Source organism: Taudactylus pleione, unplaced genomic scaffold (genome assembly GCF_031769625.1).
Source record: "Taudactylus pleione unplaced genomic scaffold, aTauple2 ptg000959l, whole genome shotgun sequence".
NCBI classification, from domain to species: Eukaryota; Metazoa; Chordata; class Amphibia; order Anura; family Myobatrachidae; genus Taudactylus; species Taudactylus pleione.
The window spans coordinates 4,311,855-4,326,381 of NW_028285360.1; the positions used below are offsets into that span (position 1 = coordinate 4,311,855).

The 14,527-nt window shown below is 40.6% G+C and overlaps 1 protein-coding gene across 8 annotated transcripts in view; it reads left to right on the forward strand.

Annotated features, from left to right (window-relative positions):
• The window catches only part of PUM1 (pumilio RNA binding family member 1), an 82,022-nt gene that overhangs the window by 22,346 nt on the left and 45,149 nt on the right, over positions 1 to 14,527 (forward strand). For 3 of the 8 annotated variants that reach the window (XM_088459996.1, XM_088460003.1, XM_088459997.1), the window contains exons 4-14: positions 5,257 to 5,365; positions 5,639 to 5,883; positions 6,431 to 6,597; positions 9,233 to 9,503; positions 9,612 to 9,705; positions 10,608 to 10,724; positions 11,183 to 11,334; positions 11,732 to 11,870; positions 12,117 to 12,260; positions 12,435 to 12,716; positions 12,890 to 13,126. In XM_088459996.1, coding sequence (XP_088316122.1) covers positions 5,257 to 5,365; positions 5,639 to 5,883; positions 6,431 to 6,597; positions 9,233 to 9,503; positions 9,612 to 9,705; positions 10,608 to 10,724; positions 11,183 to 11,334; positions 11,732 to 11,870; positions 12,117 to 12,260; positions 12,435 to 12,716; positions 12,890 to 13,126 — 1,957 coding nt within the window. The remainder of the gene's footprint in view (positions 1 to 5,256; positions 5,366 to 5,638; positions 5,884 to 6,430; positions 6,598 to 9,232; positions 9,504 to 9,611; positions 9,706 to 10,607; positions 10,725 to 11,182; positions 11,335 to 11,731; positions 11,871 to 12,116; positions 12,261 to 12,434; positions 12,717 to 12,889; positions 13,127 to 14,527) is intronic. The other 5 variants (XM_088459998.1, XM_088459999.1, XM_088460000.1 and 2 more) reach the window with 5 other exon arrangements.

A 14,527-nucleotide genomic window follows, 5' to 3' on the forward strand; every position in this document is an offset into this window, starting at 1 on the left:
TTGTAGGAGTACCAATCTCCAGCCATAATCCCTTTTGATTGGTTTTCCCATGCACAACCAAAAATGGCTGCATAGGAAGCAAGAGGTGAGGGAATGCACTACTACCATGACCTATTTCTATTTGGTCTTTAGTGGCGCATTTTATTGAAGAAAGTGCTCTAATAAATAGAATATTTTTCAACTCTAAAGGGTTTGGTATCTATATAATCGAGGATGGCTGTCATGCTCCCACTGCTGGCAACTGAGACATGATATATCAGAAGAGGAGTACCCACCACAGGGTAAGTATAATGTGACGAGGCGGACCCGGACCCATCATAAGACTCGTCCAAAACTGCTATTTATTAAGTTAGTAATATAGAGCCAGCATACAGTGGACACTTGTGCTTTTATGCCGAAATTGGTTTCAAAACAAAGATTTCTATAATCATAGTAAATCTAATTAATTTGACTAAAGGTCTTAATGAAAAATTTAGGTTCTTAATTACCCAAGCTGATCAGCTGTAATAAGTGAAGGCCTTAATATTTGACCTTGCTTGATTTAAGAAATACAACTTCAGAACCTTAGAGAAGTAAACTGCCTTTTGATTACCTGTGGGGAATATATTGTGGGAGGAAGATGCAGATGTTTTGTGGTATCAGTTGGAAGAGATCTGAAAGCCATCGGGGAGAGAGAGTACCCAGCTTTTAGGGAAATTGTTTATAAAAACAAAACAAAAAAACCTAACCACTCAAGTAAGGTCAATTTTTAACTACATGACATAAAGGGGGCTGTTATATTGAACCGTAGCCAGATTATTCATGGACCTGGGGCTGACCTAATATCATGTTTACTTTGCACCTCGTTTTTGGTGGGCTATTCCTTACATAGGAGACTTAATTAGTACCTCAGTCCTTTAATTTAGCCATCTGTGCTCAACCATGGATAGCCTTAAAACCTTGACGTTTAGGGTGCCTTGAGGACCGAGTTTGGAGACCTCTGCTTTAGAGGAAAGCCTGCCTAAACTGTCATTGATTCCCCACATCCACATAGCTGCTGCTTCTGTTTTTGTCTTTAGCTAAAAGGTTAGAGTGGGGATTTGTATTTTTTTGTAGGTCGTTACCCTGTTTTGTGCTGTCATGGTCTGTCTCATATTATTCTTCTGATTGTGCACTACTGCTGACCCCCTTTCTAATACCCCTTTCACACAGCCAGCAAGTAACCCGGGTTATTGCACATGAACACGCAGCAACCCAGGTTACTGTGCAGTGTGAAAGGGCCCAGCTGAAATAACTCGGCATTTCAACTCTGGTAATGAGCAGGGTTGAACACAAGTACAACCCGGCTCATGCTGCAGAGACGACCCGGGTCCCGTTCACTGCATAGGAAGAGCCGACGCTTGTAAATGATCTCGTCTCCAAACATCGGCTCAGCACTGATGGCGGTGACGTCATCGTCCCTGCATTATTGCTGGTCGGGGCTCCAGTCTGAAAGAGGTCTGAGCCAGGTCGCACCCGGGCTGGGCGCGTGTACAAACCCTTGCGATGTGAAAGGGGTAGAAGTTGTATTTTCCATCATGTCAGATAAAATAAGTATTCCATAGACCAAAAACCTTACGGTTTCACATGTCCCATTAAGGCTACTTAGACATGACCCGAAATTTCACAAAACCTACTGAATTTCTGTCACTCTCAAAAAGCAATAAAATTCTGGTCAATAAGGCTGACTCCTTAAGAGACGTGTTCCTTGCACAATACAGATATGGTATGTCATCACACCCTGTGGTTAAGTGCAGATTCAGCACTCTCACAGAGTGAGATTGCTGTAACTCACAAAATGGTGCAGCTGCTAATTCACAGAATTGAGTGCTCATTGGAATACACACATGCAGGTCTGAGCAGAAGATAGAACTGTGTGGATGGGGGGAGGAGACAGAGCATTGTGGAGAGGGGGGGGTGGGGGAAGATTGAGCAGTACAGATGGGGGGCAAAGTGATGCAGATGGGTCCCAGCCGTGAACTGCTTCTTAAGGCCCTACACACAGAACGGGATGCAATATCGTGAACTATTTCCCTTGAATTCTCCCTGGCACTCCAGGACACGGTATGGTGCTTAAACAGCACATTTTGACATAAGAACTATCGTGCAAGATCTAAAGATAGCTGACAGCATGCACAGATCAGTGAGATCCGTGATGCAGGCATCTGTGTAAAAAAAAAAAAAAAAAAAAAAGCTTCAGAGATGCACGGATCACGGCGGGAAAAAATAATCAGTAAGACGCAGATGCATTGACGGATCAGTGAGATCCGTCCATGCATCTGTGTAAAAAAATAAGTGAAAATGTTTTTTTTTTTTTTTAAATGGCGTGTCAGCCAGCCCTCCCTCTTTAAGCACAACCGGCCTCTGACTTTTCACAGCAGATCTTGGTTGTGAAAATACAGGGGACAAATGACATAGGAGTCCCCTGTATTTAGCACAACCAGCATCGGGCTTTTCAGGTCCAATCCTGGCTGTCAAAATACAGGGGACAAAAGACGTAGGCCCTGACAAAACATTACCCCTGACTGCTGGTCAGCCCAGGCTGGGGTTCCCTTGGGATCCCCTGCCAATAAAGGGCGGTTAGTGCCGGGTCGATTGTGTAAAATGTGTAGTGTAAAAATAGAAAAATATGGTCTCTTGCAGTAGTACTACAGGTCCCAGCAAGCCTCCCCTGCATGATGGTATTGGGAAAATCACAAGTACCAGAATGCAGGGCATTACGGGCCCGCTGGCACCTGTATTCACCTGCAAAATAAGTATTAAAATAAGCACAATACACTTTAATATTTAAATGTTTATTATACAGCATCTCCACCTGGGGGCGGTGGCCTTTAAGCTCTTTTTCATGGCCGCCGCCCCAACCAGGGTTTCCGGCATCCGGTTGCTATTGCGACATGTTTTGGGTCATTGTCCGTCTGTACTGTGAAGCTCTGTCAAATCAACTTTGCTGAATTTGGTTGAATCTGAGCAGACAATATATCCCTATACACTTCGGAATTCATCTGGCTACTTCTGTCCTCTACATCATCAATAAAAAATAGTGACCCAGTGCCATTGGAAGCCATGCATGCCATGTCATCACATTGCCTCCACAGTGTTTAACATGTGATGTGGTATGCTTCAAATCTTGAACCATTCCAAGCCTTCGCCATACTTTTTTCTAGTACTGGTTTCATCTGTCCTAAGAATTATCCACAAGGTGGAGTGTATCTGTTCGAGTACAGATGATCCAAAAGAGTTGTTGGTACAGTCCATGTCTGTTCCATGAAATTTCATCTAATGTATCTGTTTCCTCTGGTAGCAATCATTCCATGAGTTCTAAAGAAGGTAAAAAGAGGATGTTCATGAAATTGTAATGCCACTGGACTGGCCAATTAGATTATGGTAAACAGACATTCTCAAAATGGCAACATGCCGGTCATGATGTCTTACTCCTAGACAGGACTTGTCATCAACACTTTGCGCAGCTGGCTTTAATGCTGTGGCTATTGAAGCCATGATTCTAAAGGAAAATGGCTTCTCTTCTACTGTGGTTGAGACCATGCTTGAGGAAAGAAAGGAATACCTTTTTTCCACCAAAATACCAGGTCCATCCCGGAACACTGAACACGGGTTTCAAGCCATGTTACAGTGACTTCAACCCCGTTTACACTGCAGGCTTGATCCGGGATATTGCCGGGGCTTACCTCTGCCGGCTTTTGGAGATTACATAATCTCCAAGCGCCAGGAAATGCAGCTCTCTTTATGCTGTGAACTGGACTCCTGTCTGATAATATGGGTCTTACAGATGTAAAACCCTGCTCGAGACCTGGGAAGAAATGCCAGGTCAGTCGACTCAGGATTTTTTTCCTGGTAGCCTTTTCCACTGAGCCGCAACCCAGATTGACACGGCAATAACCCGTGGTTGTGCAGAGGAGGGAAAGGGGTATTAGTTTCTACTAATGAAATTGATAGTTTGCGGAAGTTATCTCTTGGTCTTTCTTTATTTGGCATGTTGTCTTCTGTTTTCTCAGCGATTTGCACTGTAAATTTACATTTTGGTAATCCTCTTAGAGCCTGGTCAAAACCCTGCAGCCTAACCCTGTCAGTAAAGGGTTTCAGGGATATTCATATGTTAAGCTAATATCCATGTATGTGCATACATATTTGAAACGTATGGAATCCTTTAAGGTAAGGCTGTCATCCCCATAGTTATATGGGGACATCGGTTAAGGGTGGAAAATAGATTAACACTGGAGACCTCTCTGATTCCTTGGGGTAATCTCTTAAATTGAGAGGAGTACACTGAATCTCCAGTGAAAATGATTTGGCTGTTCTCCGGTTCATAAATGGACTCCTAAGTATGTTCATTCAAAATTGATTAGACTGTCAGCTACATCATTGTGTGTTAGCGGAATCCTGATGAGTGTACTGATAGACCTTTACATCCACCTATATGGCCAAGGCTAAAATTAGTATTCCTATGACTTAAGAGAATTAAAACAAGACGTCTTTTCTTAAAATGGAGTTTAAATTAGAAACCATAGCTAGCTAAAACACAATAAGAGGTGTACTACGTTTCTTACCTCTGCTAAATTACTGTGTCTGATTTTATTTTAGTCTGCATCTTATTTGAAATGATTCCCTACTGAGTTTGCTGGATTTTTATTGGCTGAATTGAGTTTTTTGATGAAATGAAATTGCGATAATGATTTTTCTTTGAAACATAAAATGTCGTAACATGATAATGGACATACTTTCTTTGAAAGATCCATATATTTAATCTTTTTCCATTCACTGATCCACTTTACTATAATCGGGTTCAGACTTTGCGATAGACATATAGGCAGAGTAAGAGCCACATATTGAGTATGAAGAAGTCTCTACATTAGCTGTTAAAAATTGTGATTTATGGCAAGAAGGGCCCTATATCTTGGTACACATAGAGTAAAGAGCTCGATTATTTACTGAACTGATTTCAAAATAATTGTGATTTTTGAATTGTCCCAAACTGTAGCATTCTTGGCATGGGATTACCATGGGTCGATTGTTGTGAAATGGAAGATGTCTATTAAAAATGACTATTTTAATGGATTTAACGTTTAACAAGTTATTTATATTGTCTCAAAGGTCCTCCTCATTCTCTACATGAGTAATTCCTGTACTTTTTCAAGCTTTTGTTAGGGGGTGAAAGATATAATGGGCTTTATAGTTTTTCTTTCGTTTTGGTGACATTACCTAAAATGTTTGTCCCCCAAGCAACTGTTGCCTGGCAAAAAATTCTGGGAGACCGATGACTCCAACAAGGATGGACCAAAAGGCATTTTTCTGGGGGATCAATGGCGAGAGAGTGCGTGGGGGGCATCAGGTGAGTGAATTTGGGGTTTGTGTTGTATTTGCCACCAAACTGCTGTTTTAGAACACATTCATATTATTGCAACCAATAAATGATTTAAATTCCTACTATAGTACTGTAGAGCTTGCAGTGTTTTGGGCAAGCAGGGGAGGGGCTACAGCTGAAGGGTGTTTGTCATTTTATTAAATTGTTAATTTTGTGTTACCTCTTATCATCTGTGCTGTTTTACACAGTTAAGACTTTCAATCAATCATTTTCTAATGCTCTCCCCTTTCATCCTTTTAGATCACTCAGTCTCCCAGCCTATCATGGTCCAGAGGCGACCAGGTCAGGGATTTCATGTTGGCAGCGAAGTGAATTCTGTGCTCTCCCCTCGTTCTGAAAGTGGTGGTTTGGGAGTCAGCATGGTGGAGTATGTTCTCAGCTCCTCTCCTGGAGACAACTGCCTAAGGAAAGGAGGATTCGTAAGTGCCTCTCCCTTAATACAAACAAGGGGGGCCCTTCGATTGCCAAGATATAGAAAAATGCAGGTAAAAACAAAGATGGCTGTACTCACCCAGTCAGAATCTGTAATATAGTGTCACTGATTTTTGTAGGCTACCAGATTCAGGCTGACTGTGAAAGCCACATTGTTTGTTCCTGAATTGAATGGTTAGGTCCATCTAGCTTGCAGTGCAGCTCCTGGTATACGATTTTAGCTTTAGTTTTTTTTCGAGGTTGCTATGAAGATTAGTTTGAGCGCCAAATTATTCATGCTGCTGTCTTCCTAAAGATAATACAACAATGTAAAAATCCAATTTTGTGAAAGCAATATTTACAACTCTCATAGCACTTGGCCTAATTTCTAGATCAGGCATTTAGGAACTTGGTTTAATGGTAAAGCCGAACAGATGGTTTACTCAACTTCTCTAGATTTATGATCAAACACAATTCCAGTGTCATTGAACTCTCCTATCTCCCTAAAGAAAAAGGAAATCATTCCCCCGTGGCTAATTTGGATAACACTGGGTGATGGAAAATCTAAGGCAATTTAGTAAGGTCAGGTCTTTCCTCTTAAAAATATTTTCTTTATTTCAGGGTCCTCGAGATCCAGAAGGAGATGAGAATGACAAGGGTGATAAAAAGAGCAAAGGTGTTTATGAAGGGGACAAGTTAGGAGACCTGAAAGAGGAAGGGGATGGTATGGATAAAGCTAATGGGATGCCAGTCCAGAATGGAATCGATGGTGATGTGAAAGACTTCAGGTGAGGCATACAATGCTGACTATATTCGCGCACAGTTTTTTTTTTGGTTGTAAACCTTTTAACATGTTTTAATCCCCAGCTATATGCATACATATGTTTCCTTGCTGGGGTGTTCAGTGTAGTTGGATGGGATTCTGCAATACAAGCAGTTTGTGTGTCTGTACGCAGTCAGAGAAAGATTGATGTCAGACTTCAGTCTTGCAAAAGAACTAAAGCAGCTTTATTGGGTTAAATCCCCCCAGCCTTGATCAAAGTTCAGGGCTAAAATCTTAAGCTCAATTCACAGGTTTAGCCCAATAAGTCTAATTTGATTCAGTTATAGAAACTCAGATGTGCATCTTGCATGTGCTATTCTTTAATGCATATATGGATTGTATAGGTAATCTATGTAGCATCTCTTACTTAATGTGATAGTTTGTAGAAGTATGATTTGGCTACTTTTTCATTGTAGTGATGCTTGGAAAAGGTACAGGCTGTAACTGCAATGGGTGTAATGTGATATTACACTTCTCCCTGACATGCTCAGCAATCTTTTAAACATATGATTTCATGTTTTTCTGTAAATGTAAACACTATATAACATGTTAAATGTAATTTGTTTTTTACAGCATTGAAATATGTAATGTATCTAAAATTCTTAATACACTGCTCACATGCATGATGGGTTTATTGCTTATTCCATGCTGGGTAATGGAGCTCCTTGTTCAGCTATATTGACGACACTGAAAATTCAGTTAGTTGTGCATTACTTAAACTGTTGGGAATGGGGGAGGCGTATAGTTCAGGGGGCACTTCATTATACAGTTGCTGCTTCCATCCAGTTAGATACCATCTTAGCTGTTCAAATATTTCCTCATGGGTGGAGTACTTCAGTATTTTGCATATGTATGAAGCAGTATAAATTATAGGTAGCAGGCTGGTTTGTCTAGATATAGCTATGTTAGTCTTTGTCTTTTTAGGACTTAATGGCTGGCAACCTTGTACTTTTCAGGATTGACACTATTTAAATAAACGAAAAAGCGAGAATCCAGCAGAATGGAGATATAGAATTAAGTGCAGCAAATTATATGATGTTTGTACATTTGATATGTATGAGACCAACTTTTCAGTGTCTGCCTCTGTGCACTGCAAAGCTGGACACCCAGTAATATTTCACAAGCAAATCCTAGTAAAGTGCTTCTGATCTAATACTACCCTTATACTCTAAATAAATGGGATAATTGTTTTTGCATAAATAGGAGCAAATAGTATCTGCATACAAGTCATCAAAAATCTAAATTCTGCAGTAATAACCGTAATATGGCTACATATAAGTAGATGTCACAATCTGTATGCTCATTTAATAGAATTACTAGTCTATTATTCTCATGCTAATGTATAACACTATTTACACTTTTGTTTTTGTTGCCTTTATTTCACTGCACATTGTCAAAGATTTGTTCCAATCTGGCTTACTTTAATCTGTGTATTGAATATGTAAAAAAGTAACCAAACCAAAAAAAAAAATCAAAGGAGGAAAGGAAATCCTGAATTTTTGGCCTCTTGCGTTTCTTTGTTAGTAAACTTCATGTATTCGATATCCAAAAAGTCTGCTTGCATTTTTGGCTGTATTTCTACAACTTTTATTTCCCTATTTTTCCCATTTTATAATATCAATATAACCTAAAAATAAATGGAGAACATGTAGTCACCAAGGTCTTACATACATATTAGTTTTTTAGGGTTACACAATAATGCTTTATTTCTGTTAGGAGCATAATTCCCTTTGCCTTTCTCCTTTTTCTCCTTCTGTGACTATAAATCCCAATTAGTTCACCCCCCTGGCCTCTCCCAACTTTAATCCCAAACCTTACACTGCAATGAGGCTGAGAAAAAGGAGTGATGGGGAATATGCGCCTAATCGGTGCCTTCCTGCTGTACTGAATTGGAGGGCTCACAAGGATGGCACCAGCAATGCAGATTAAAACATGACGGCATCTGGCAGGAGCTTGGTGCAGAGGCACGTAAATCAGTCAGATTGTGGCTTATATTTCACTTTTATTTTAAAGCACTATATTTTGTCATTGTATTCATTATTGGTTGTACAAATAACTTTTGGGTGGGCAACATTTAGTAATGTCTTAAAGAATAAAAATGGAATTACAGATGGGTATGTTTTAGAACTTAGCGGTAAACTGTAACTTCCCCTTCCACTTTATCTATTGAATGTCTTATTTGACCTTGGTCTCTTAGTAGCTGCAATATTTAAAACTATTTATTTTACTCACACTTTGAACTTGTTACTTTAAAAAAAAAAAAAAAAAATACCAAACTTATGCTGACCATACATCTGCAATTAACTGGGGCAAATACTAGTTCTGGGTCCTGTGATCGGCAAAATCTAACACGTTGAAGTGATTTTTAACATGATGTATTTTTCCGTTTCCTCCGTGAAATCTCTGATCATCAGAGTCTGCTGATCGGAAAAGCATCAGAGATTGTGCCGACTCATGTATGGCCGGCATTATATTATTTGTACACACACAAAAGTTATCTTGTATCAACTATTGATGCAGCATCGATCAACTATGGCACAATTAATATCTCTAAAGCACCAAGTTCCTCTCAGTAGCTTACGTTTGCGTCTTTCTTTCAGCCGTACTCCAGGAAACTGCCAGAACTCCGCAAGTGAGGTGGACCTTCTTGGACCAAGCCAAAATGGCTCTGAGGGTCTTGCACAATTGACCAACAGCAATGGAGCAAAACCAGTTGAGGATTTTGGCGGTATGGAGTCTCAAAGTATCCAGCTAGATCCCATGGAACATGTTGGCATGGAACCCCTACAGTTTGATTACCAAGGCAACCAAGTTTCAGTGGATTCAGGAGCTACCACAGTAGGCCTCTTTGACTACAATTCTCAGCAACAGGTAATCTTGACTTGTTCCAGAATGTACAGTGCATTTCAGGTACGTCTTCAGGCAGCTCCGACTATTCATATGGTATAATGTCACGTTGAATTATATTTTTGTGTTCAGTTGTTCCAAAGACCGAATGCCCTGGCAGTCCAGCAGCTCACAGCAGCTCAACAGCAGCAGTATGCCCTGGCAGCGGCACACCAACCGCACATAGGTAAGATGATGGAGGATTTCTAATTTATAACCAGGACAAATGCTGACAGTTCTGTTGCGAAATTTTGAAAAACTATTTTATTTGTACACAATACTCTGTAATGAGTAACATTTTACTGAAGTAAACTACCTCTGATGTCTGATAACAGTGTTGCATTGGAATTTGGTTCGCGAACATTACATGCAATTTTAAACGATTAACCTTTTGCCGGCTAATTTTCTTTCCAAAAACCTCTGAGAAATTGTCGTCTTGTGTTTTTTTATGATTGAATTAGGCCAAGAACAACTTGCCCATTTATTTAAAAAAAAATGATAAATTGAAACACAACATTTAATATAGACTTTTTTAAAAAAACAACAACTGGCGATATACTAGAATAACTATCACCCCAGGCGGGTGGGGGGTACTGCCAGGCTCCTCTAGCAGTGATAGGCAGAAGGGCAGACACTGGGGCAGGGTTGCAGATAATCTGGAAGGTCCCTCTGCAATTGGCAGCTACTGGAAGATTATCTTCCAGCAGCCGCCCATGGCAGGTGACGCACAGCCTGGCGTGGTCGCATACGAAGTGACCACGCCAGGCAATTGGTTAACTTCTGTACAATAAGAACCTGAATGTTAGTGTTCCATTCTTATAAGGCTTTTAAAACATTGAGAAGTGTTCAAAAGAAGTATACCTAGAACTTATTGATGTATTCTACTTCATGAAATGTACATGTGGTAAAGGAAAGGGCTGTTTAAAGATGTTGCATAAGGGTCAACTTGTGTTTCTGAGGGAAAGTAGTTGTAAACTCGTCAATATAATTAGTAAATGCTTTTTGCACTTTGAGTAAATGAATTTGTTGTTATGCTTAGTGATTATAAGTCTCTTTTACTTTTGTACTGAAGTTTGCTTTCACTGACAGGTATGTTTTCAGCAGGTTTAGCCCCCGCTGCCTTTGTACCAAACCCTTACATCATCAGTGCGGCCCCACCTGGAACCGATCCCTATGCAGCAGGACTGGCAGCAGCTGCTACTCTCGGTAAGGCTTTACGCTGCATCTCTCATGAGTGGCGTCACTTGTAGTTTGTAAACCGTTGCTTTTTTTAGTGTTAGCAATTGTTCCCTCAAGTACCGGGAAAAAGTTCTATACCGTACGAAAAAACACATGCTTTAGGAGCTTTTTATTAGTTATAAGATTTTCTATCCACTATTTTAACAATTATATCTATATTAATGCAGGTAAAAAGCACCATGAATTCTAATATCTTTAGCATGTTCAGATTAAGAATGAAGTTGTGTGCTGTACACAATTTACAGCTGTTTGTTCTAATTCAAAAGTATTTAACACATCAGAAGTACATTCATAATGATGTGTGTATTAAATACTTTTAAAATGAAGTACATCACAATAAGCTTAATTGTCTTGCATTTTCAGTTTAGTGTTCTGTAATTGTTTTTTAAGCATTGTGCAAGAAGTAAATGGCATTCTTTGTCTAGGTCCAGCTGTGGTTCCTCACCAGTATTATGGTGTGACTCCATGGGGGGTATACCCTGCCAACCTCTTCCAGCAGCAGGCGGCAGCAGCAGCCGCAGCAAACAACTCTGCGTCCCAGCAGAACAACCCGCAGAATCAGCAAGGGCAGCAGCAAGTATGTATTCTAGGTGTCTCTTATTTTATATCTTACACAAATACAAGTCTGTGTGTAAGGGAAATTTAGAATTAATTTTAACTACTTCTACTTCTGTGTCCATTTCTTCTGTGTTCTGTGAGATTTTTATTCTCTTCTTTCCTGATATTTTATTCTGGGACCAAGACTCCAGTTATTAGTACAGTGTTTCTCACTACCTCTTTTATATAGGTACCTCACTACCTTCTTTTACGCTAATGTTCTTTACTGCACTCTCGTATCTGTCCTCTCATTACCACATTAGGGATTGTATATCTCTCTTTTACGTTCCACCTTCAGTTTCATGACTTTATTACCTTGTAGCCTATTTTCTTTTCCTTTATATCATTTTAAAGTTCCTGTTCTCCCCACATCTTAGGTTCTGCGTGCAGGTGGGAACCAGCGACCTCTAACCCCTAACCAGAACCAACAAGGACAACAGAATGATCAGCTAGTGGCAGCAGCTGCTGTGAACTCTGCCCTTGCCTTTGGGCAAGGACTTGCTGCTGGTATGCCAGGTTTGTTCTGCTTTATTTAATACAGTTTTGTATTTGCTACATAGTCTGTTTTAACAAAGTGTCTCAGTTGGCTGTCTTTATCTTTTCAAATCTTGGGCAAGCTTTTTGTGGTTAATTTTCATTTATCAATTCACCAAGGTGGGTGATATATATATACTTGTATTTCCCTGAGCTGGTAGCAAATATATATATTTTTACGTTTGTAAAAAAAAAATTTGACTTTTTTAAAATTTTATTTTATTTTAGGATATCCTGTACTGGCTCCCGCTGCTTACTATGACCAAACAGGGGCTCTTGTTGTAAATACTGGGGCCAGAAATGGATTGGGTGGTCCTGTTCGGTTAGTAGCTCCTGCACCTGTTATTATCAGTCCATCAGCAGCTCAAGCAGGTAAGACACCCCTATTAGGTAGTCTTCCAACCTCCATTTTTATGTTGTCTATGTGGCCTTTATAACATCAAAAATAATCCATGCATGTGGAACATTGCAGTGTGCTGATCGCAGCAGTAACAGTGTTACTGTCCATCTATGATCTAATCTACATTCCTTGTGCATCCCTTTTAGCTGTTGCAGCCGCAGCGGCATCTGCAAATGGACCAGGTGGCGCTACCAATGGACCCTTTCGTCAGATGAATTCTCAGCAGCCTCAGGGACAACAGCCGCAAGGCAACCAGAATTTGGCGTCAAGCTCTTTTTATGGCAACAACTCCCTGACGAATAACTCCCAAAGCAGCTCCTTGTTCTCACAGAGTTCGGGTCAGCCAGCAAACAGTTCATTAGGGTTTGGGAGTAGTGGATCACTGGGAGCAACTCTCAGTTCAGCTCTAGGTGGCTTTGGAACAGCAGGTGAGCCTAAAGACTCATGGGGGCAGAATTAAGTAAAGGTAACTCCTATTGGTGGTGGTTCTTTATGCTCCTTTGCCTGTAATGTGAGATCTGTTTAATTACTTGTTGAAGATGGTTCCCATTCTCATTACTGTAAATCAACAAGTTGTCTGTTTTTTTCCTACATTACCCAGTTGCCAACTCTAACACTGGCAGTGGCTCTCGCCGTGATTCTCTGACTGGCAGCACTGACCTATACAAAAGGACTTCCAGTAGCTTGAATCCAATTGGTCATAGTTTCTACAATGGCCTTGGTTTTTCCTCTTCTCCTGGTCCTGTGGGAATGCCACTTCCTAGCCAGGGGCCCAGCCATTCCCAGACGCCGCCGCCATCTTTATCCTCCCATGGGTCATCTTCCAGCCTCAATCTTGGTAAGTTACCTCAAAATGAACTGAATCTTGTTAACACATCATTTGAGCTTCTCATCAGACTTGTAGTTTACACTCCATGGGGGGAATTCAATTGCTTGTGCACTTGGCTATGACTAATGGGCATCCGACATAGCAGATCCATAGTTGCCCCATACAAGCGCGAGTAGCAGCAGGGGCACATATTTCTGCTCGCACCCTCAGCTGAGGTGGCGGGTGCGATGAGTCCATGGTTTGGGCGTGCTAACCAGAACTTTAGATTGATTTAGCAGGTTGTTTGTGTATTTTTTTAGCCTTTTGGTATAGAGTTAAACAGGACACACAGTTGCATGAGTTTTTACATGTTTTTTTTGGATACATCCTTTATCGTGTGCAGGTTTATAGATGTCATTCACCTCATCTTATGCAAGATGCTCTAATGGTCTTGTTATCCTCCAACTCTTTTTAATATGTAATCTCTCCTTCAATGTTCCATGGAAGTACTTACGATGGTAAAGACAAATAGACAAAAATGCCCAAGATGGTATGTACTGCAGCGTCTCTTTCCCTTTTCCTGTCTCTACGCGTTGGTAGCTGAGGCAGTGATGTTCTCAGTAGTGCAGGGATTGCCTTCTCATAGTTCCTGATGAAAAGGATATGTCCTGGCGCTTTCTGAATAAAAAATACATAGTGTACACTGTTGAAATTCGTGGAGAGGATAGATTTGGGTGATATACTCTACACGTTTCTTAGGCTGGGTACACGTAAAGATTTTCTGTCCAACCATCCAACTAGTTGATTGGTTGGAATGAAAATCGGGTAACATATGGGAGTAAATGATGATCAGCAATTTGCTCCTAAATGCCAGAAAAAAGATGAAAATGGTCGTCAGACAAGTTTGTTAAATGTTTGATCTAAACAATTTGTTCAAATAACAGTTTTTGTCCGTTTTCCGGCGTTTAGGAGCAAATTGCTGATTGTCAGTTACTCCCCCATACCTTACCAGATTTTCATTCCAACCAATCAACTAGTTGGATGGTTGGACAGAAAATCATTTAGTGTGTACCCAGCTTTATACTCTGGTAGGCTTTGGGCTAACTTCACGCCCTTTGTCCTGCGGTGGTTGCTGGTGCAATAGTGTTTCCTCATTGTGTTCTGATGCGGAGTCTTGAATGCTCAGGGGATGACTGAGAAAGCAGACAACATAGTGTATATCTTTGAAAAAAAATGGGATAACTATTCCTCTAAGTGGTTATACTCGCCTTTTGTAGATGTATATGGGGCTTTGGACATTTATTTGGGTTAGGTACGGAATGCCGGTGCTCAGAATCCTGACGCTGGCATCCCGACTGGGTTACAATCCTGATACAGCCATGTAAGTATATTAACCCTACCCCTAATCCTAAACCTCCCTCCCCCCGTAGC